At 42.3% G+C, this 24,692-nt stretch overlaps 1 protein-coding gene across 20 annotated transcripts in view; it reads left to right on the top strand.

Annotated features, from left to right (window-relative positions):
- ADGRL3 (adhesion G protein-coupled receptor L3) overlaps positions 1–24,692 on the top strand; it is an 817,914-nt gene that overhangs the window by 343,523 nt on the left and 449,699 nt on the right. For all 20 annotated transcript variants that reach the window (XM_030565478.1, XM_030565475.1, XM_030565466.1 and 17 more), the window contains exon 4: positions 17,117–17,330. In XM_030565478.1, the coding sequence (XP_030421338.1) occupies positions 17,117–17,330 (214 nt within the window). The remainder of the gene's footprint in view (positions 1–17,116; positions 17,331–24,692) is intronic.

Genomic DNA, 24,692 nt, shown 5'->3' with positions numbered 1-24,692 from the left:
GAGCAATACATATGGCAAGAAGTTCTTGTGGCATCCAGGCCTCAGATAACTTTGACTTGGCTCCATGTTCAAGTGCATGAGCCTGGTTTTGAATTCATTCTGATTATACAGTCTAAGGGAAATGAAGAGACAGGTAAGAGAGGGCAGGGAAAGGGATTGGTAGAGGAATAGAGGACAGATCTGATGATCTATAAACATTTCCCCCTTTATTTTATATTGCATGAATCTCACATCAAAGGTTAAGTAACCTAATATAAATTTAGAGATTAGCTAACAGACTTTGCATTATCGTAGCTCATTAGCTAACCCTATTAGAGAGCAAAACTACTGATAAATAGCTGTGAATAAACTGGGCTTCCTTTCAACAAGCTTCCCTCCCTATTGGTGCCTGTCACTGCGAATTCAGTGCATCTTCAATAAGGAAGAGCTACTGTATGTGATAAACAGTTGGTGAGAAAACAATTCACATGCTAAAGCCGTTCTCTCTATATCACACAACAACAAATTACAAATCTTTTGAATTATGCCGAGCATTGCTTGTTACTAAAACAAAACTCTGACCGGAATCTCTCCCTTGATTTGCCCTCAACAATTTCTTCCCTCTCCCCAAGCTGTCTGTGTTAGATCCACATAGATTTTATAAAGCTACCCCTGTACTTCTTTGCCAATTCAGAAAAAGTACATAAAGCTTGTATATAAACCTTCAGTGCATGGACTGGCTTCTAAAAAGCTCTCTGGAGACCTCTCCTGGGTGCCTTTTCAGACTCATGGAAATTTTAAATGTTCCACCTTTGATATTTCAGGCATTCTTAGGAAAGAAAAGTCTGTTTCAAGACTCCATCATCTCATTAAGAATTCATCATGTTGCAACTTTTTCCTATTCACTCCTTCTATCACCATGTGAGTCAGAACATCAGACACTTTTTTCATTGAACTTGGGAGCATGAAACCTTCCTCTTTGTATAGTATCTGCATCCATGTTTCGCTGTGTGGTCATCTACAGCACCAGGCTGGAACATTTCTATGTCACAAAGACCTATTAACCTCCTGACTGTTGTAGTAAGTGGGTAGGACCACTCCTGTGCTTGAAGTGAAGTACGTGCTCAGATATCTTGCTGAACTGGGACCTAAAAAGCAGACTCTAAAGTTGTATGTTGGGGGTTCCATCCAAAGTCTCTTTGGTTTGTGATTTAACTACTAAGCTGGATCTGACTTTAATGATGTTTAAGGTCCCAATCTAGCAAAACACTTAGGCATATGCCTGGCTTTAAGCGCACGAGCAGTGTAGTTAATTTAAATGGGATTCAGTTAAGCCATGTATTTAAATGCTTTTCTGGACCAGAGCCTAAGGCTGGATGTTTGTTGCAACCACAATTATGATGACCAAAAAACTTGTGAAAAACCACCTCGTTGTCCTCCTTCAAATCCGTCCTTGAACCTTTCCTGTGCTGTGATGCCTGTAAAAACTCAACCCCAGCTATTTCGCTGGTGTGCTGTAACCATTTCTTTCCATGTCACACATCTGAGCAGGCACCTCTTCTTGGCCAGTCACTAGGACTGCTCTAGGAGGAATCCAGGCCTCTGGGCTCTGGACCCCTGGCGTGTTTCAAGTTCCTGAAGCCACTGCCCCAATCTTGGGGTTCCTACATATTCAGGGAGTGCAGATCTATCTGGCATCACTCTCCGAGTGCTGGAACCCACTGTCCAGCCGCCTGAACCTAGATAAGGGATCATCGGTGTCCAGGCAGGCAGGGTCCTCCATGCCTTTGCCTCCCTTACCCCTGCAGCAGCCTCCCTCATCTTAATTTGGTACAAGCTAGCTCTTTCCCTGCCTGAGTCCCTTTATAGTCTCCTGCTGAGGTTACCTGCTCCTTTGGTTCTGCTTTTTGGTAGCTTCCCATTACTCTCAAGCCCCTGCCCTTTCAGACAGGAGGAGGAAGTGTCTGCTCCCAAACAGAGCAAACCTATTGCCCCCAAGATGTTTTACTCCGAATGGATGATCACTGAATGCTGATCACTCACCATTGTCTCTGGTCTGGCAGACTGACTGGCTAACTGAGGATGGATCCACATACATGTAGATCAGGAGTAGGCAACCTATGGCACGTGTGCTGAAGGCGGCACGCGAACTGATTTTCTCACACTCACACTGCCCAGGTCCTGGCCACCGGTCCGGAGGGCTCCGCATTTTAATTTAATTTTAAATGAAGCTTCTTAAACATTTAAAAAACCTTATTTACTTTACATATGACAATAGTTTAGTTATAGATTATAAACTTATAGAAAGAGACCTTCTAAAAACGTTAAAATGTATTACTGGCACGCGAAACCTTAAATTAGAGTGAATAAATGAAGACTCAGCACACCACTTCTGAAAGGTTGCTGACTCATGGTGTAGACTTTCCCTCACATAGTCATTTTCTTGTGCAACTCCATCAATCATCCACAATTCAGAAGTGGAACAGAGAGAACCTCCAGGCGGTCACACTGACCATCACCGTCTCATTGTTTCCTTGTGCTCACTCCTGTCTCTTTGTTGTCTTGTTCTTATGCTGTCAGGTTTGCAGGGCAGGGACTGTCTTTTTGTTGAGTGTGTGTACAACACCTAGCAAAATGAGTCCCTGGTTGGGGTTCCAATGTGCTATGTTAATACGAATCACTGGTGATGACTGTAGGAATTTTTATAAAACATTGTGGTCTTTTTACCCAGTTAGTGTTATTTTTATAGGCTTTTAAACTACTACCCACAGCTTTTGTCACTGAAAAAAGAATGAAAATATTGCATGTTGTGATGTTTCCTGTTTATTTTAAATGCAAATTATGACTTTTGGGATGGATGGGGGTTTCTATCGTGATGAAGCCACTATGGCTTTTCCCACTTCTTTGACATAACAGCCAGCATTAATGATATTGCTCTGAGATGGAGTTTCTCACTCTGCCCTGTGCTCCAGAGTTTGAAAATGAATAGCAAATGCTGATGGAGCTGTGGATTTTTGAGGCTGCATCATGATGAGATGTCATTATACAAATGTCTTCATGTTTGCATCCAATCAGTCTGCCAATAGGTCGTAGTTGGACCCATGTGAATACATGGAGTTCAGAAACATTCTTACTGTTTGTGGAACTTTTCACCCAACTCTGGTAGGAATGTTTCATAGATTCATAGATTCTAGGACTGGAAGGGACCTCGAGAGGTCATCAAGTCCAGTCCCCTGCCCTCATGGCAGGACCAAATACTGTCTAGACCATCCCTGATAGACATTTATCTAACCTACTCTTAAATATCTCCAGAGATGGAGATTCCACAACCTCCCTAGGCAATTTATTCCAGTGTTTAACCGCCCTGACAGTTAGGAACTTTTTTCTAATGTCCAACCTAAACCTCCCTTACTGCAGTTTAAGCCCATTGCTTCTTGTTCTGTCCTTAGAGCCTAAGGTGAACAAGTTTTCTCCCTCCTCTTGATAACACCCTTTTAGATACCTGAAAACTGCTATCATGTCCCCTCTCAGTCTTCTCTTTTCCAAACTAAACAAACCCAATTCTTTCAGCCTTCCTTCATAGGTCATGTTCTCAAGACCTTTAATTATTCTGTGAAGAGTCTCTTTTCTGAAATGTACAGATGAATTGTCTAATACTTTACATTAGGGCTGTCAAGCAATTAAAAAGATTAATCACGGGATTAAAAAATAATCTCAATTAATTGTGTGATTAATCGCACTGTTAATAATAGAATACTATTTAAATATTTTTGAATGTTTTTACATTTTAAAATATGTTGATTTCAAATACAACATAGAATACGAAGTGTACACTGCTCACTTTATATTTATTTTAGATTACAAATATTTGCACTGTAAAAACAAAACGTTTTTCAATTCACCTCATACAAGTACAGAAATACAGTCTCTTTATCACGAAAGTTGAACTTACAAACATAGAATTATGTACAAAAAAATCTGCATTAAAAAACAAAACATTGTAAATCTTTAGTGCCTACAAGTCCACTCAGTACTACTTCTTGTTCAGCCAGTCGCTAAGACAAACAAGTTTATTTACATATGCAGGAGATAATGCTGCCCGTTTCTTGTTTACAGTGTCAACTGAAAGTGAGAACAGGTGTTCTCATGGCACTGTTGTAGTGGGCATCTTAAGATATTTATGTGCCAGATGGATTCATATGTCCCTTCATGCTTCAACCACCATTCCAGGGGACATGTATCCATGTTGATGATGGTTCTGCTTGATAACTATCCAAAGCAGTGTGGACTGACGCATATTCATTTTCATTATCTGAGTCAGATGCCACGTGCAGAAAGTTGATTTGCTTTTTTTGGTGATTTGGGTTCTATAGTTTCCACATCAGAGTGTTGCTCTTTTAAGACTTCTGAAAGCATGCTCCACACCTCATCTCTCTCAGATTTTGGATGGCACTTCGGATTCTTAAACCTTGGGTCAAGTGCTGTAGCTGTCTTTAGACATCTCACATCGGTATCTTCTTTGCATTTTGTCAAATCTGCTGTGAAAGTATACTTAGAGCGAACAACATGTACTGGGTCATCATCCGAGACTGCTATAACAAGAAATACATGGCAGAATGTGGGTAAAACAGAACAGGAGACATACAATTCTCCCCCAAGGAGTTCAGTTGCTAAGTAATTATTGCATTATTTTTTTTAATGAGCATCATTAGCATGGAAGCATGTCCTTTGGAATGGTGGCCAAACATGAAGGGGCATACAAATGTTTAGTGTATCTGGCATGTAAATACCTTGCAACGCCAGCTACAAAAATGCCATGCGAATGCCTGTTCTCACTTTTAGGTGACATTGTAAATAAGAAGCAGGCAGCAGTATCTCTTGTAAATGTAAACAAACTTGTTTGTCTTAGTGATTGACTGAACGAGAAGTAGGACTGAGTGGACTTGTAGGCTCTAGAGTTTTACATTTTGTTTTTGAGTGCAGTTATGTTACAAAAAAATCTACATTTGTAATTTGCACTTTCACAACAAAGAGATTGCATTGTAGTACTTGTATGAGATGAAATGAAAAATACTATTTCTTTTGTTTATCATTTTTACAGTTAAAATTTTTGTAAAAAGAATACTAAGTGAGCAGTGTACACTTTGTATTTTATGTTGTAATTGAAATGAATATATTTAAAAATGCAGAAAAAATCCAAAAATATTTAATATATTTCAATTGATATTCTACTGTTTAACTGTGCAATTAAAACTACGATTAATCGTGATTAATTTTATTGAGTTAATCGCATGAGTTAACTGCGATTAGTTGACAACCCTGTTTTCCATGCTTTTAGCTGCCAGGCCTCATCTAACGATGGATTTTACTGTATGCCTAGTGTGATCTGTGCTGGACCAGGCTACTGAACTTTGATCAAGGGAAAGGATTTCATCATGGATGGAGCTGTGTGGGAAATAAACAAAAAATGCAACACGCATACACACAAAACTGGGGTGGGGGAATCCAGCAGTTTCCTGATTAGTGAAACATTGTGCAGCTTCCCATCAAAGGCTTTACCATTTTCTGCTAAAGCGGGTGATGTCTGCAGGCAGAACACTGCCATTTCTCTAAAGAGCTGCTTCTTTTCTCTGTGCTGACTGTGATTTTATTTTAACCCAGGGCAAATGTGTGAAATTTTCAGTTTAGTCCCAGGCTTTAATTCCACTTCTATTTTTTAATCAAGGAAACCCCCATTGGAGGAAATGGTGAAATTTTGTTATTGGCCAGATTCACAAATAGTTGCATATATTTCTGCATTTCTGAGGCGATAGTTAGAATCATAGACATTTTTGGGGTGAAATTCTGACCCCATTGAAGTTAGTGGGAGTTTTGCCATTGACTTTGGTTGTGCCAGGAATTGACTTTTGGCCTGGGTGTATAGCCTAAACCAGTTTAAAGGATTACAAGTAGTGGCTTGAAACGGGTATGTTGGGTTTCCATTGTCAGGTCAATATCACGGAGATACTGGTAATTTATCTGCTTCTGAGTGTCTGACAATAGACTAACCGATACTGTGCATTGGACTGTGGAGACTCTAGTTAACAAGTTCACAGAGCAGAGACAGAGGGATCCACTGATAAGCACCCAACTTTAGAAAAGCAGGTGGCTTCAAGGTCTCAAGTTGAGCACCCCAGGTCCCTAGGAACCGTTGGAAATTTGAACCTTTGAGTTTTGCCTGTTTTCTACCCCAAGCCATGCAAATCTCTATCAGTTTCAGGTTTCTTTATTAAAGGTACACACAGTTATAGCTAGTGGAAAGGACACATTTTCTCTAGTTATTTATGGCAGAGACTCAGAGAAACGGCAATGTCTAAAGCATCAGAACAAATCCATTTGTTATTTTAATGATCTACAGTTCAACTATACGACTAACTGAATCTGGCTAGGTTTCAACATCTGGATAATTTTCAGTAAAATGAAGTAATATGAACTGAATCTTGTTCTCTTGACTCCTGTGAGTGGTGCTTTTGGTTTTGGCCCCCAGACACCTATCAGTGTTTTTGGAACTCCAAGAAGCGTCTAATATGGATGGCTAGATTCTTCTTTTTCTTCCTCTCTGGACAATTGTTCAGGTTTCATACAGCTCCTCTTTCTGGGCAATGATACAAGAATAGATTTAATGCAATAGTAAACAAGTCCATAAAGAGTACAAAGCAATCCTTATCTCACCATTCATCATTTCTTTATAATGCAAATATTTTTACAGGAGCTTTAACGTTTCCCTTTAGGGACTACTCAAGGGACCACAAATCCAGATTAAACTTTAACTTTGAAGCGATTTTAGGAATACATTACTTTAAATCATTCTATGCTTCAGTAAACTCCAGATGCACCCAGCTGGTCTGACTCTCATCTCTTTTACAGGGTTCTCCATACCTTTGTGGTTCCCGTGACTTAACTGGGGCAGCTCCTGATTTACACCATAGTGAGAGAAGAATCTGTTGCATTGTACTATTTCCTGTCACAGACCGATTCTAACGTAGACCACTAAAGGATCTTATTCTCCTCACACTTACACCATTTCTGCAGTATAACTCCATTGATTTTGTTGGGGCTGCTCCTGATTTACGATAGTGTAAGTAAGAGGAGAATCAGGTCCTTAAAATTTGTATTTTTCCAGCTCAGGACCTTTGACTTGGGATTGCCACACCCAGATAGTGAGCCAGATTTCAGTGTCAGTTACAGATTCTTATGTCAGTTACACCAGTGTATGTCTAAAAAACTCCATTGGCATCAGCGCTCCAGAATTACACCAGTTTAACAGAGATCAGAAATTGGGCCATTGTTTTAAAATTGACATAATCATAAAGAAAAGTCTGATAATATCAAGTATATAATAGTATTTACTTATAATAAGTCAATAATATATGATTCAATATAAACTACAATTGGGACTAATGAGGAGAATTATTACTTTTTTCTCTTTAAAAGCTTGTCCTTTTACAATGAAACCCTGGGCAACAGTCTATTTAAATGCCTTTATCATCATGAATACTGTGATGGGATAGAAAAGTTTTATCTAAGCAAAAAAAACAAACCCCCAAACCCATCCTACTGAAGACTCCTATAAAGAGCTACTGTAGAGTCATTTAAATTGTAGGTGTATTTTGTTTTTGCTGGAATTGTACTTGCTTCACCACATTAATTTGTCGCATGAAATTTGAGGCTTCAAGATTGTGCAGCAATATCAAAACCAAAGGCATGCTACCTTTTGAAGAGGCAGTTGTGTGTCTATCCAGATCTTCTGGGCTTAGGCCCAAGTAACTCTGACTTGGATGCAATACAATATAACTGTTCATGTTAGAATAGTGCCTGGAAGTCACAACAAAGGCCAGGGCCCCTTTGTGGTAGTACCTTATGGACACATAATAAGAGGCAGTCCCTCTTGCTATGAATTTACAATCTAGCTATTCAAGGGAAGTCTTAATGTCTGCATTTTATGGATGGAGAATCAAGGCCCTGCAAGCTTGTGACACAGGCTCACATAGCAAGTCTGTGTCAGAATTAAACCCCACTCTCCTGAGTGTAAGGATCCAGGGACTAAAACCCAGGTCTGAAGAGCCTGGGACAGCTGATGTTCCCACAGTGCCATCAGGAGGCAGTGTAGAGGCACAGCCAGGGAGCTCTGTAGAGAATAGGCACCGCAGAAAGTACCACCCAAGAGACCCAGAGTGACTGCACCCTGAACCTCTCTGATTGGCGAAGCACCCTATTTAACCCTGGAGGATGCCCCATGAAGTTGTGTGGGCCTGCTGCGACTCCAGACCTTATCTTGTCCCTGAGCTCTGGCCTCCGATCCCTGCTCTCCGACTCCAGCCTGACTTCGCTCCCGACTCTTGCTTATTGAACCCAGCGCCAGCAGTTCCTCTAACTCCTGCTCACTGACTGTTGTCTCTGACATGTGGACCACTGCTCAGCTGTGACCACTAGGCCAGACCACCCATACCCTTACCCAGAGTTTCATTCCAGGGCCTCCAGTACCAGATCATTCCCTGATATTAAGGAGTTGTCCAAACTGGGAATTTAATTTGGATTAAGGTAGGGAGTGAATTTAAAGCACAGTAGCTATTCCTAATTAATTCCACATGTGGACATTCTTATTCAGGAATAAGAGTGTCCACAGACAGGACTATGCAGGAATAGTTATTCTAGAATGGTTATTCCTGTGTAGATATTCCAGGATAACTCCATGTGTAGACTAACCCAAAACATCAGTGGTGCTTGCCTGGCCTGCAGATACACCTTAGAAACTATATGTTGTGTGTCCAGTTTCCTTCCTTCTACAGTAACTCCTCACCTAAAGTCATCCTGGTTAACGTTGTTTCATTGTTATGTTGCTGATCAATTAAGGAACATGCTCATTTAAAGTTGTGCAATGCTTTCTTATAACGTTGTTTGGCAGCCGCCTGCTTTGTCCACTGCTTGCAGGAAGAGCAGCTAGCTGGTGGGGACTTGGAACCAGGGTGGGACGACAGCCCCCCATTGGCTCCCCACTCCCCTAAGTTCCCTGTGCAGCAGCTGCCCAATAGGCTATCAATTGCTGGCAGGTTACCTGTCCCTCCCCCCACTGCCATGTGCTGCTCCTGCCCTCTGCTCCCCGAGACTCCTGCTTGCTGTGCAGGGAAGGGAGGAAGAGGGAGGCTAATGTCAGGGTGTCAGCCTCCCCCCTACTCCTCCTGCCTCCCGCTTACCCCTTCTCCATATAGAGCAGGGTGGGGACAGACAGGGCTCAGGACAGAGGGAGCTTGCTGGCCACAGCTGCTGTCTCAACTGCCTGATCTTTTTAAAGGCAGTGTACTTAGAGTGGGGTCAGCGTACTTAAAGGGGCAATGCGCATCTCTCTCTCTCCAACACACGCAGGGAGTGTCTCTGACTCTATCTGCTATGCTGTCTCCCCTCCCTCCATTCATGCTACCTTATAGAGTGTGAGGCCACATTAACAACAATGTGTGTTAACCCTTGAGGGCTCAGCCGAATTCTAGTTCATCATTTAGCAGTAAGGCATTGCCTGAGAAATATCCCACCCTCTTCTTCCACCTCTGACTCCACCACCTCAACCAAGCTTCACAATCATCATTGCTGTGTACAGTATTAAATTGTTTGTTTAAAACTTATACTCTGTGAGTGTGTGTGTGTGTGTGTGTGTGTGTGTGTGTGTATAGGTTTTTTTGTCTGGTGAAAAAAAAATTCCCTGGAACCTAACCCCCCCATTTACATTAATTCCTATGGGGAAATTGTGTGTTTGTGTTTACCGCACTCTGCTCATTTGCCCCTTCTCTGACATAAGGAAACTGCACAGTTCAGACGCTCCAGCGTGGCCATGCAGGGACATTTATTATTTCCCACTCACATAGTCTGAGAACGAATCCCCAGTGAGGGTCACTTGAGTTTTCTAGTGGGATAGATGAAGCAGCTAATGTCACCATAGTCTATATGGAAGGAACATAGATGGAAGTTGCTGTTAGAACTGCAGTCCTTGTAGCTGTTTCTTGTTTGGCGTACAGCAGGAAGCTCCAGCTGGCCAGGTTACGGTTAGGGCTGCAAAGGATACTGGGGTTAGGGATGTAAAAGACTAGGGCTCTTGGGGCTAGTTTAGAGTCCCCAGCCAGACTCAAATAGGGACCTTTTAACTTCAGTAGCACAGCAGGAAAGCCAATATCGCCTCAGACTACTGCGGCTCAATCACCAAGAACAGAACGTGGTTGTTTGACAGTAAGAGAGAAGCAGCCTGGGTCCATTTTAGCAGGGCACAGAAACACTAGCTGAGTTTCAAATGATTTACATTCCAGTAACAGCTGGGACTGAACATTACGCTCGTCCCAAGTCCAGGACATGGCACCAGTGCACACAGACGCTCCTGGACAAAATTCTGATATCTGAGGAGCCAATGACAACTCTAAGGTCTGTTGTCCCATGAACAGACTTTGAACCCTTTTAATACCATTATTTATATTACACTGAGATCGGGGCCCTGTTGTGCTGGGTGCTGTATATATACATTGTAAGTTCTTCTTCTTACTATCTAAGGGCCCCATTCAGGAAAGCATATAAGCATGTTTACTTTTAACCATAAGCTTCTTATGTCCCATTAAGGTAATTTTCTGAAAAAGGATGGACTTAAGCATGTGCTTAAGAGTTTTCCTGAGTCAGGGCCTAAATAGACAAGGCAGGCAAAGGGAAGGAAAAAGGAAGTATTATTATTTCCATTTTACAGAAAGGGAACCAAGGCACAGAGAGATGAATTGACTTATCCAAGATCATCCAGGAAACCTGAGATAGAGTGGGAATCAAACCTAGATCTCCTTGCTGAATCTTGCAATTTTACCCCAAGTTTTCTCCTGTTTGGTGTTTTACTTAAATCCCCAGCACCTGGAGGCAAGTGATTAGGTGACAATCTCAGTGTCAATTACCCCCCCCCCCCCCAACATTTCCAGCCCTGAAAAGCCCAAAAATATCACCTGAGTGAAACATAAAGGTTCAGATATCGGACAGTAAATAAAACCCTTTTGGTTTTCTAACCTCATGATTTTTAAGTCAATCTCATGCTTTGTGAGGGGCTGACATAATGGCAATGCTGAAATCAAGTGCCTTCACCCCAGGACCATCCGACCTCCCCTAGTGCACATTCACTGCATCCCAGAGCTATACAACATTCATTCTTAGCCCCAGGGGTGGCTCTAGCTTTTTTTCCGCCCCAAGCATGGCAGGCAGGCTGCCTTCTGCAGTGTGTCTTCGGGAGGTCACCGTCCCACGGATTCAGTGGCTTGTCTGCAGGAGATCTGCCTGTCCCGTGGCTTCGGTGTACTCGCTGCCGTATTGCCGCTGAATCCACGGGACCGGGGACCTCCCGCAGGTGCACCACCGAAGGTGGCCTGACTGCCGCCCTCACAGGGACCACCAGGCTGCCCCCTGCAGCTTGCCGCCCCAGGCATGTGCTTGGAGCGTGCACTGGTGCTTGGAGCTGCCACTGGTTAGCCCTGGTGGCTCCTGAGACAAAAGAGTTTAGAAACGCATCCTTTAGATCACTATCTCATTACAGACTTGGACTTGAATATCTCAGAGCTTCTATCAGCCTCTATCTTGTGAGCTACTAGAGTTAAAAATGAATGTAGGGACCTGATTTACTACTTTGTTACTCTGGTTTTATGCCAGCGTAGCTCCAACACTGGAACCAAACCAGTGTTAAATTAGACTAATGCCATGGTGAATCATGGCCTTTGTACAGAAATTCCACACCCTGATCATAATATTGCTGGCTGGTGTGGCAGAGGCAGGACAGGATCAGCCTGGGATCTTTAACCCTTTCCTGTTCTGTGAACAGTGTAGTTTGGTTTTTTCCCCTACCCCCAGCAGTAATATAAGCAGAAAAGGATGCCCATTTAAAGGGGATTTGGAAAGGGAAGAATCCTTTTCAGTTAAATAAATATTTGCAATAATAGTCTTTAAATGAATTTTCACTTTCCACTAATATTCTTCTTGATGACAAAGGCCAGAGGGGAAAAAGAAGCATTTAGAAGTATGTTTATATACTGCAGATTAGGGCACTAGTAATACTTTATTTTAAATAGAAAGAGCCAAGTATTCTAAACAAGACTTCAATTTTGTAAAGCACTTAAGCCTATGCTTAACTTTAAGTAAGTGCTTAGGGCCCAATGACTTCAGTGATTTAAAGTTAAGCACAAATTTAAGCAGTCTTCCTGAATAGGTTTTTTTTTTTCTGAATGAAGACCTGACATGGAGATGTCAGCTAGTAAGTAATTGCAAACACAAAAACATTTCCCTGAATTTGTAGGGGGAAAATGATGCATTGCACTTGAATTTGGGAGCAGTGTGTTATTTAACTGGGCAGGTCCCATATTTTTACCTGGATAGAATTACTGAAAATAATTATTTATTTGCATATTCATTTTTCTGCATCATTGCCCCAACATGTGCACTTAAAATGCACTCTGAAAATCTGGCTGCATTGTTTTTTCAGGGGAAATTTGAATTCTAATTCAAAACATCAACCCATAATTTCTTTGAAAGTACATCTGCTGCCATCATGCTTCTAACTGTAATGAAGCTCAGCAAGTCTGTAGCAACCGAGAATACATGTAATTTAAGGGATATTTTAACATTTGATTAAGTGCAGCAGTAATAACTACAAGCCGATGCCCTGCAGGCATGACAAGAGGCAATTATGTTTTGAGGTCAAAAGTGAAGGGGTCAGGAGGAAAGCGAAAGATTTTGATTACTTGTTTAATTTTCCAACTCTAGAAATTAACAAAGAAGAAGAAATTCTGTATTGCTTAGATAAATCCTGTCATTACCTGTTACCATCTCACCCTCAGTTAGCGCTTGGCCCTGTGTAATTTCAGCAGCACGAGGTTCCATCGTAGGTTGTCCTGGATGTCGTTACAAAAGTAAAATTGTCACCACATCTGCCTTCAGCAGTGTTGAGTAAAACACCGTGCTGGTGTTCTTACTGAGCGCTAGCCAATAAACAAGGTAATTGAAATTAAACAGAGAATGGATAATAGGACAGTTCTAACATTCAGATGTGAAGAGACACTAGCCTCTTATCCTTGATTTTCGCACCTCATATCCTTTCGGTCAAGATTTAAAAAAATAAGAGATTCCCGCATCTGCATTTAGGCTCCTGAATAAGGCACTTGATCTGAATATCTGAATAAGGCACTTGATTTCAATAGGAGCAGTCAGGTACTGAGCTATTTTGAAAATCAGTGTGGCAGGAGGCATTTCAGAGTCTTTGGAAGTTCTCACAACACCCAGGAGTCATGTTGAGTCTGTGTCATTCCTGATTTTGTCTGAAATAAAGCACTTTACCCTGCTCAGAAGATGTGTGCCCCTGGATGCTCCCCACTCCTGCCCTACAAATGGACAGTCAGGTCACTTATTTAGGAACCTCAGTAAGGATCTGTGTGTGAGATGGAGATTGTAAAGATGGGTGGGGGAGGCATTGTTTTGAAATTGCCTGGCTCATTGGTGGTAGGTTGTACTAACTGCTGCTGAACTCTGAGGGTATATTTTTAAAGTTATATCAAAGGAACCTATAGTATATGGATAGGCAGCTTTTTTTAAAGAAAAAGCATTTCTATAAATCAAACTATGGGATGCTTGTAATGAGTGTTATCCTTCATGTTTGGATTTCAACATATGTGATTTCATAGCAGAAATTTTTGCAATTCATAGAGAAATCAAGGGAAATTGCTTAAGTGAGGTTATCATATAGGACCAAAACATTAAATAATAATAATAGTTTTGCTTAAAAGGATCTCAAAATATCAGACACTTGTAATATTTACTGCAGCCATCATGAAAGATGAACATGATATGGGCTACACTAATATTTGGAGGAAGCAGGAAAGGGCAGTTAATAGTGGTTTCCATGAAACATCGAAGCCTTTGGTTATCACACTGTCGTATCTGAGATACTTAATTATTTCCTCTCTCTGTTGGAAAGAAAAGGTATCTATGGTGCCTGAGATATTTCCTCACACTAGACCTAGAACATAACCATAGTCACACAGCACATGTGTGCTCTGTTAATGTTGTCTTTTTGAGGACCAACACTCATGTCCCTGGGAAGTTATTGTTTGAGTAGCCTAGGTCAGAATACTATTTTCCAGTACATTATAAATAATGTCTGGTCATTTTAGTCTGGCACAACATGTGCTAGGGCAGCGTGCACTATTGTTGTCCCTTCATGGGAAGTAAACCACAAATGTTTCTTTGGAAGCGCCATATTTGGGGATTAACTTTGAGTGTTTGGCAGATCAATGCCGTGCAGACTCCATCTTCCTCGTGTGTCTTACACTAGAGGTAAGAAACTGAAATGTACTCTCACACCTCCTTGAAAAACATGCATAGTGCTTTTATTAATCCTCTGTACATTCACGGTAATTGCAAAATCAAATTCTGCAGCATCATGAGCCCAAATGTCGAACTGTTACTGTCTGTAGAGTCAATCTCTGTAGCGTCAATTTGAGATTAGAACAATAGGGTCAGACTGAAATTCCTCAGTTAAACAAATATTCTAACAAAACCGTGTTATTAGTAATAACTCCCCATCTTCAATTTACACCCGTTGTGATACAAATGAGGTTCAACAACATATGCTCAAGTTTGCCATTCGGCAAATTTGTCAGATTTGTAAACGTGAACACCAGATTGGTTAATTTCTCTTTGTTTCGATTTGGTATTCTCTAGCAGCTTCATTTTGAACTCCAATTTAATTTAACAGCATAGACTTGTTTAAATAAATAAAACACCCCAACAGCTCAGATCAAGTATAGAAATCAAAAGCAGAAACCTACTTTGGAAAGTATTTGATTTAGAGCTCATGTATATTGAGCTGGCTACAGGGGTGTAAGAGGTACTTAGACCATGTCTCTCAAGCTGTTGAGGTCCATGTATGGCCCAAAACCCCCAAAGTGGGGCAAACAATGACCAAAATGTCCCTCTTCATTGCAGCTTTCCTCTTCGTTGTGTTTAAAACACAAATGGCTACTGTCTGCCCTAAGAGAAAATCCAGATTGGCAGAGGAGCCAGCCAACAAACAATGCTCCAAAACTCAGCCAAAAACAGCAGACATTGGTTGGACTCTTCATCTTGCCACTGTCTCTGGCAGCTGATAAGACTTCTCTGAGGACTTGGCACTAGGAGGGGATGAAGTCAGCCCTATCTCCATGCTAAAATCCACCATTCTGCTCAAAAAGTCAGTGATAGGTATAAAAATTGCTTCAGTGAGAACTTGCGCAGCTCTTCCCCAAAACCTGGCTGCTTTTGAGAGGGGCCAACACCAAAGAAAATGTGTGCAAACAAGAATATTTCCCTGACCACTTTTTAGCCCAGTGTTCCACAAAGTAGGGTGAACTTTCAGACCTTGTACCTTTGCAATTAGAGCTGTGCAAACCCTTCCAAATGTACTTTAAAATGGAGTTGCATGTTTTTTTGTGTGCCAGAACCACCTGGGTTGGCAGGCACTGATGTTCTAACATGTTCACATTTGAGCAAACATGGTTCCCATCCCTCCTGCCCTCTATGGTTGAGTTGAACTCTCTGGAGAAACTAGGGTGGCCATCACATGACATAATCTTTAATGAAAGATTAATTTTGAATTCTTGGAGTCTTTAGGACAATCCTGGCAGGTTGACAACCATAGGTGCAACAGAAACATCAAGAAAACAATAGAATTCTGATCTCTGAGAAAGACTATTCCTTGTGTAAAATGGGATACATTTATTTATGAGCTAAAACATGAAATAATACTAAGTCAGATAATTAGAGAAGGAGTGCACAGCCCTCTTTCTGGAGTTCACAAGGATTAGACCATGGCTCTGATACAACAACAGAACTCTGATCTAGGGTAATCCGTACCAATGTCTAAATGCCAGAATATATTTACTGGAGCCAAAGTACAAATGCATGACAAGATAGTGTGCACTGATAGAACACTATACAGAAATGAATATAATATCCTGGGATGCTGCTTGCCAGTCAGTCACTCAGACACAGGGGTGAGGACAGGAAGAAAATATATTTTCCTTGGCTGGATCAGAGGACCCTTCTCTTACTTCTTAAAGCCAGAAGAAATGGCTTCTGCTAAACAGGTTCCTGATCACATGAGAGAAACTCAGTCAGATCAAGAACATAGGAGAAATTCAATGTGACTTGATATAAAGAGTGTGTCGTGATATATCCCAGTGGACCAAGATCAAAGATGAAGTATACCACAGATTGCATTTCTATATATTTCATAGTTATCTACATATAAAAATTACTCAGATTTCTAGGAACATTTGGAGGACCTGGGCAAAATTCAGGTATTCACAGACATGGTTCCAGGGCTGTTTTTGAATCCTTTCTTTTTGGAATTTTGAAAATTACTCAGCATTGGCCTAACACTGCTTCCATTGAAGCCGCTGGTAAAACTGAGAGAGGTCATTAGGGAAATGTTACCTACGGACACTGGCAAAGCCATGTTCCCTCACAAAGAGTGCCATGCAGGAGAAACAGAGCGCACAGAATTCTGGCATTTAAAGTCTCATCCAAAAGATAATTTCCTCACTTAATCAAGAGCAATAAAGAGACGTGGAACTTGGTAACTCTGTGAAGCTTTTCACATAGAACTCAATAATAAAATAATTTTATACCTAAAGTTCTTGTAACTTGTGAAGGCTATTTGTTTAAAAACAAAACAGAATGTCCCCATGGTGTAATACTGAAGGAAATAATGTATCTAGCTCTTTTGTAGCACTTTTCTATCAGTAGACCTCAAAGCGCTTACAGAGGAGGTCAGTTTCATCACCCCCTTTTTACAGTTGGGGAAACTGAGGTACAGAGTGATGAAGTGACTTGTCCATGGTCACCCAGCCAGTCCATGGTAGTCAGGAATAGCACCGAGGTCTCCTCAGTCCCTGTCCAGTGCTCTTTCCACATTGCAAGGGTAGTCAAGTATGAGTATCACCCTGTGCCAAACCCTTTAGAAAAGGTCTTACTCTACAGTACAAAAACAATAAAAAAGGCAGTGTTCCTGCTCTTAATCCTATTCTCCGTGCTGAAGATAAATGCTTTGTTTTATCCTCTCTAGCTTTCAGTCGTGCCCCCGTTCCTATGGCCGTGGTCCGACGGGAACTGTCCTGTGAGAGCTATCCAATAGAACTTCGCTGCCCGGGAACAGATGTCATCATGATTGAAAGTGCCAACTATGGTAGGACTGATGATAAAATCTGTGACTCTGATCCTGCTCAGATGGAGAATATCCGCTGTTATCTGCCAGATGCCTATAAGATTATGACTCAAAGGTACGGTATTTGACATTCTTTGCTTGTTGGATGGTTGATTTAATCCAGTATGTATATATGCATTGCTGTGGTGTTTGCATGAGATTATACAGGTACTGGGAGTTTGTATGTGTGGGTACAGTGTAATAGTCATAGGCTGTGAAATGAGCACATTTCATAATATGCTAGGATAAAAAGAGACAAGCTATAGCTAATATTTGTGACTATTGGTAGGTCACTCTGATTCTGTCTCCTCCTGTGCCTTGATTTTGTGTCCCGAATGCCTGAATATTGAGGCATTTATTATCTAACAGGAATCCTTTTCTCTTGTGCTCCTTTCCCTTTCCTTGTGCTGTTGTCATACAGAAGGTTATAAAGGTGATTTAAGCAATACACGCCATTGATTACTTGCAGTTTGCCATCATCATTAGATTGATACAGAAGCTAAGATCCCATGCAAGATGACTTGATTTATGCTTTTATGGAAACCTTTATTAGATAGGAGTGACGTGTACTGTATCAGCTAAGCTTTAAGTGCCAATCCTGAGATCGTGCCATTTCACTCGGAGGTGTCCACCTACATGGACTTTATTGTAGGAGTTTATTTGCAGGACCTGGGTCCAAAAATTTAATCCAATATGATTGTGAAAAGCAATTGTTAACTGATAAATATTTCAGGATATTTTCTGGCGCTCAAAATGTTTGCGTAGGATTCACAAACTCTTGTTCCTGTTCAGTTAATCACATTCAATGTGTTTCCCTTTGTAACTACACAGAGAATTATGAAATACAGTTTATTATTGATTAAGAAGTAATAAAATCTGCATTGTGTGGTATTAACAGTATCAGCTTAGGCAAAATATGCTCACTGAAGTCATGACAACATTGTGTAACTCTTAATGATTAAGATAATGTTATGTTTTGGTGTAGTGTAATACACTTCTGCCTTTCTCTGCTACTGAATGAAGCCCAGGGGCGGCTCTAGGCCCTAGCATGCCAAGCATATGCTTGGGGCAGCAAGCCATGGGGGACGCTCTGCCGGCACCATGAGGGCTGCAGGCAGGCTGCCCTCTGCGGCTTGCCTGCGGAGGGCCAATGGTCCCACGGCTTCGGCAGACCTCCCGCAGGCATGCCTGCGGAGCGTCCACTGGTCCCGTATTTTCAGAGGACCTCCCGCAGGCACGCCTGCTGGAGGTCCGCCGAAGCCGTGGGACCAGTGAACCATCCGCAGGCAAGCCGCGGAAGGCAGCCTGCCTGCCCTGCTTGCGGCGGCAAAATTCCTAGAGCCGCCCCTGATGAAGCCACATGAAAAAAAGTAGTTTTCATTTATATTTGATACATTAATGCAGTATTTTTTTTAGCTTTATTAGAACGGTTCAACTGGGGGTATTAAGTTGAAAATACCAACTGAGTGGTCTCACTTGACAGCTGTTGTTGTTGTTGCATATGGAAAGTAAGCCCTTTTGACTCAGAATTTCTGTGTGTTTAAATCAAACCCTGAAGTGCAGATTTTTGTTGGGGCTATTTGTGGAAATTTGTTCATTACATTTCTTCTTAAAATAAAGAGCAATGGCAACAACATCAAAGCAGCTGGTTGCTTGGTTGTGGTGGGATTGTAGTGGAGTTACGATAATTCTCTTGTTGAGGACCTTAATGGCTTCAAATACAAACCGTTAATCCATTGAGTGCAGGCAGAGTAAAAATACGTTCTGCCCCCATAGGGCCAGAAGCAGATATTTTTTGTATCTGTTGGTGTCCACCATGTCCCAGCTTTTTTCCCAAAAATACATGAAGAAGGCCTAGTGGCTGCCCAGCGTGCTGCAAATCTTAATGAAGTGTTAGCGATAACAGTCAGTGCCAGGACCTTGAAAAATAATGCTGTGTCTGTGGGCTTTAAGAAAATTCTATTTTGATGACTAATCTCTAGCTGTTGTTGCCTCCGCTGATCCAAGTTGCTTAGCAAAAACTCCTTGGGTTAGCAGAAGACTTGTGCTCATCCCCTATCCTTCTCAATAGTGCAGGTGACGATGTGGTCATTATTGGTAGGATATTTTGGTCAGAGTGGGGAAGGTAAAATGGGTACAGGGAACCCTATTAAATAACAGTGTCTGTGGGATCTGGCCAAAACCCATTGAAGAGAATGGGAGACTATAAAGCATAGCCACTTAGTCCATTTGAACTGTTGGACAATTGTAATGGACTTTTTGTCAAAAAGTGCAAAGTCACAATATTAACTAGAAACCTCTGAATTCCACAGAAATAACCGAAACATAGTTTTCATTGTAGGAGCAGAAAAAATGGTTGGCATTTTTATACCATTTTTTAAAAAAATCTCCATTAATTCAAACGGCTGAAACAAGGTTAAAAGGAAACCATTACATGACAGAACTAATGCATTCCCAGTACGCCAGTTTTCAGCTCTGAATACGAATTTACAGCTGAACCTCGGAGAAGAGTTGTTTGCACCAGATGAGCTGACAGAATGGGAAATGCAGCAGCTCTAACATTGCCATTTTGTTCTAGAAAGCATCTATATGTTGGTAGGTTATTGCTTATGACCAGTGCCCCAATGCAAAATTCATCGGTTCAGCAGTTTTTATCCTGGATTCACAAATGAATGCAGATTTTAATTCCACAAGTTTGGCTTTACTAGTAATAATAATATTAACAACAGCAACAATAACGAAAGGACTGGAAACCAAACTCCTCGTGACAGTGAATCCCGTGCAATGCAATCTGCGCGTGAAAAGGAAATCAACATGCATGTCATATACCTCTCATTCACATGTCGATTAAGTACTGAATTAATAAATACACAGTCCCACTCTAGGTTTGGTAGGAGCTCTATGACTGTAGTCAATTCTTAATCAGCATCTCTGTGTCCCCAGTTTCATATGTATTACGTTATTTCTGTGGGTTGGTTGTGAAAGCAAGGAAGTGTGTGTGACAGAAGTGTAAGTGTGTGAAACAGCATGTGAGTGATCAGATTTATGGTAGATATTAAAAAAAATACTCAAAAACCATCCAAGTGAGTCTATTCCTTTCTTCTCTGTTTGTTTATTTAAATTAATTTTGTAGCTGGAAAGATGGGGTTATTTGGGAAGGGACCACCATAAATCTGCGGGTATGTTCGTGGAATCTCCTGGGCAGTGAGAACACAGGCAGTGCTTATTGGAAGTGTTGCAGTACAAACCTCAAAAATCTTCAGAGTATTGGTCTAGCTAAGGAAAGTTTAAACAGCTTGTGGGGAGCTATTTTATAGGAAATTAAATCTCTATGGCCTCTCCATTCCGTTTCTACACTTGCCAGCTCTTCCTTCCAGCATTAAAGCAGCAGATGCCCATAAAAGCCCAGAAAGTCCATTTTGGATTGAAGTTTGTCTGGTATAATTAGAGAAAATTGTGTTTCATAGAATGTTTGCTTTGGAGAAATGACTTTCTGAGGACTATAACAAACGATTGAATCCAAACCGTGTCCATTATAAATGGAGTGCAGTGTACCATGGGAGATTGTACTGTTCTCCCTCGAGCAACTAGGCCACAAAATTAACATATCATCCATCCAAGCAGCTGGGAAGAGTTAGGCAGAATTGGAAAAAAACTGTGTCACAATTTCACTTAAAAAAAGAATCTTTGACTTTATGGCATTAACATTGCAAATGATTTTATTTTATTTTAAAAATCAGAAAACTCCTTTGATTTGTTTCTCTTGAGTTTCCCCTTTGGGTGCTTTGTCCTTGTAAGAGACCAGATCCAGCAGTGCGTCTAAGCCTATGCTTAACCTTAAGGATGTGAGTAGCCCCCATTGAAGTCAATGAGGCTGTTTGGATACTTGAAGTCACACACATGCTTATGGCACCTATTCAGTAAAGCATTTAAGCACGTGTGAAGTCTGTCCTTATTCAGCAAAGCACCGAAGCACGTGCTTATGTTGAGCGTGTTCCTAAGTGCTTTGCTGAATAGAGCAGGGCTACTGAATCAGAGGCCATGTCTACATCTAAAATTTTGCAGCGCTGGTTGTTACAGCTGTATTAGTACAGCTGTATAGGGCCAGCGCTGCAGAGTGGCCACACTTACAGCAACCAGCGCTGCAAGTGGTGTTAGATGTGGCCACACTGCAGCGCTGTTGGGCGGCTTCAAGGGGGGTTCGGGGAACGAGAGAGCAAACCGGGAAAGGAGACCAGCTTCGCCGCGGTTTGCTCTCGCGTTCCCCGAACCCCCCTGCAAACCGCAGGGAACGAGACCTGCTTGCTCGGGGGTTCGGGGAACGAGAGAGCAAACCGGGAAAGGAGACCAGCTTCGCCGCGGTTTGCTCTCGCGTTCCCCGAACCACCCTGCAAACCGCAGGGAAAGAGACCTGCTTGCTCGGGGTTCCGGGAACGCGAGAGCAAGCCGGGGAAGGAGACCAGCTTGATTACCAGAGGCTTCCTCCTTCCACGGAGGTCAAGAAAAGCGCTGGTAAGTGTCTACATTGGATTACCAGCGCTGGATCACCAGCGCTGGATCCTCTACACCCGAGACAAAACGGGAGTACGGCCAGCGCTGCAAACAGGGAGTTGCAGCGCTGGTGATGCCCTGCAGATGTGTACACCTTCAAAGTTGCAGCGCTGTAACTCCCTCACCAGCGCTGCAACTTTCTGATGTAGACAAGCCCAGAGACTGCCCAAGTATATTGTTGCACCAAAGACAATGGAAAGAAGGGAGTGCCAAGGAAATGCTCATTCTAGGATCCTGCAAAATATGTATATATTGGGGTTTTCCTCATTGTATTTTAATGCTTAACGTTAAACAAATCAGTTCACTTGTGGTAGCCTTTCCATTGGACTTTGACCTTGTGTGTTTTAGTCAAAGGGAGCGGGAGGAGGAGGAGCAGTAAAGTTAAGAAAATACAGAGAAATATTGATTTTTTTTAATGGTAAAGGTAAGCTCAATATTTTCCGATTTTCTCAAAATATCAGGGCCGCTGGGATCCTCTTCCATTTGAACCGCCATGTGCGGTCAGGGGGTTGGCTTATAACCAGACCATACCAATAGGTGGAACAAAGGGATCAAGGGGGAAGCGTTCTTAGGCTTGAACAGCTGTTTTTAGAATCAAAGCAAAACTGCTTATGCCTTCTGGAGGCCCAGCGTATTGATAGCCATTATATGGGAGTGCTCTTCTCTTCCCTGCATTGCAAAGAACCCCGTTTGTAAAGGGACAGGCTTGCACAGGATCCTATTGTGGGACTTCTTCACCAGGTTGTGCTATCACGTGTCAGTGTTTACGTGCTGATTGAGAATGTTTGTCAGCAGCACCATTGAGAGTATGAAAATAACTGCTAGCGGCTAGAGGGCATCTCACCAGTGCAGCCCTGTATTGGGGGCAGTACAGAGGCACCCAACCCCAATGGGAACACTGTGGGACTCCTGTTCTATGCAGGCACAGTGCCTCCCGGAGCTGCTTGCTGCACCACATAGTGCAGAAACTGCTGTGTCTCTAGGAGATGGAGTGTAGTCTGCATGGGGTGGCCATCCACCTGTCCTCTGCACCTCCGCACCTTTTTGGGGTGCCTCAGGGGAGTATTTAGGGTACCAAAGGGACTGCCACCTGAGTACAGTTCTCGCTGGTTCCTATGTGAGCTATGCAGAGAGAGATGGGGAGCTATCAGAACCATTTCTAATAGCCACCTAGGAGGCATAGTTGGTAGCTGCCAGATGTCCAGCAGGGGAATAGTTATTTGAAGTAGGTTATTTCTGGATTTTTGACTCGTTTCTGTGGCTCGTGCTATCATTCTTTCCTCTGGTTACAATGCAGGTAGTGCCCCCAGTGACTGTGTAACGCTGACAGACGACAGTTCTCCGTGGGCAGAATCGGACCTGGGCCCTCTGGAGCTTACTGCATGAGCTAAAGGCCATATGGCTGTTAGCTAAGGCTGTAGAGCAGCCTGATTAATCTCTCTCTGAATGGTCTCAGTGCCGCTAGATGGGACAGACACCACACCCAGGAGGTGTGGGGGTTACATACTTCCACTAGATGAGGAAACATGTCCCAAGCTTCAGAGACTTCCCAGCTGAAATCTCAGACGAGCCCCCGGTTGTCACACTGACAGACCCTGGTCATCAGTGGGTGGGCTCGAACCTGGGGCTTCTGGAGTTTAGTGCATGAGCCTCTGCCTCATGAGCTAAAAGCCATATGGCTCTTAGCTAAGGCTGCAGAGTAGTGTGTGTGTGTGTGTGTGTGTGTTCCTCCCCGTCCCTCCCCCACCCCCACCATGTGACAGAATGGCCTGGAGTAAGAGACAAGTCAATGGGAATGTCAGTTTTTTCATATCGTATTGACTTCCAGGCACATGCTGATTGTAGCACAGAGTCTGATTCTATGAGATGTGGAGTGCCCTCAACCTGAAGGAGTTGAGGGCACTCATTACCTTATAGCACGGGTGGATAACGAAAGCTGTCTGACACAGCCAGAAAGACATGGCTGAGTTTTACCATCTCTTGAAGACTTGATTGTCAATATGTTTTGGTTGGTTTCTGTGAAAAAAAAAATCAGTCTAAAAATAATGTGATGATTGCTGCTGCTGCTGCTAACAATGTGCGTTTTGTGGCAGGTTCTGTCTGAGAATTTAAAAAACACTTTTCCAGCTCTTGGTACAACTTACCAAGGGTCCTGATGGATTCTCCATTGTCTCGATGACCACTTAGAAAAGATCTGCTCTAAGAGAAATTACTTTGGGGAAGTTTTTTGCCCTATGTTCTATAGGAGGTCAGACGGAATAATGGTCCCTTCTGGCCTTGGAATCTATGAAAATAAACTAAGCTCCCCTTATGCAATAGAAGAGGATTGTTACCTTATTGTACAGGGGGAACTGATGTGCAGTGAGGTTAAGGCCAACAATTTGTACAAGTGGCTACTAGTTTGGAATGTCTCTGTTTTGGGGTGCCCCATTGGCACTTTCGAGTCAAGTGATGTGCTCTAGGCCCCATGGGAAGCGTGTGGAGAGGACACAGATCACCACACACCTTGTTTTATGCCTTAAAGAAAAGACCATGCTTCCACTAGGATTGAATTAGAAGACTTCAGCTAAGTTGTAGCACAGCTGTGTCATGCTCTACAAAGTTAAGGACACATTTCTCAGAAAACAAAATGGAATGTTGTTGCACACCTCTCTCACAGGGATGTCGTAAGACTTAATGCACTGGTGTATGAGCCACAGATGGAAGGCAGAATAGATAGGAAAACTATTATTATTGATAACTGAAACATTTCCAGTAATCGGTAGGAATTGTAGATTTTATCCGAGAGAGAATAGAGAATATTGAGATTCACACTGCTCTGATTCTGATCTTTGAACCTCAAACAAAACCTTAACAGAATTCTGGTTAGTCTGTTATATGTGTCTTG

Source organism: Gopherus evgoodei, chromosome 5 (assembly GCF_007399415.2).
Source record: "Gopherus evgoodei ecotype Sinaloan lineage chromosome 5, rGopEvg1_v1.p, whole genome shotgun sequence".
NCBI classification, from domain to species: domain Eukaryota; kingdom Metazoa; phylum Chordata; order Testudines; family Testudinidae; genus Gopherus; species Gopherus evgoodei.
This window is presented reverse-complemented; position numbering and strand designations above follow the sequence as displayed.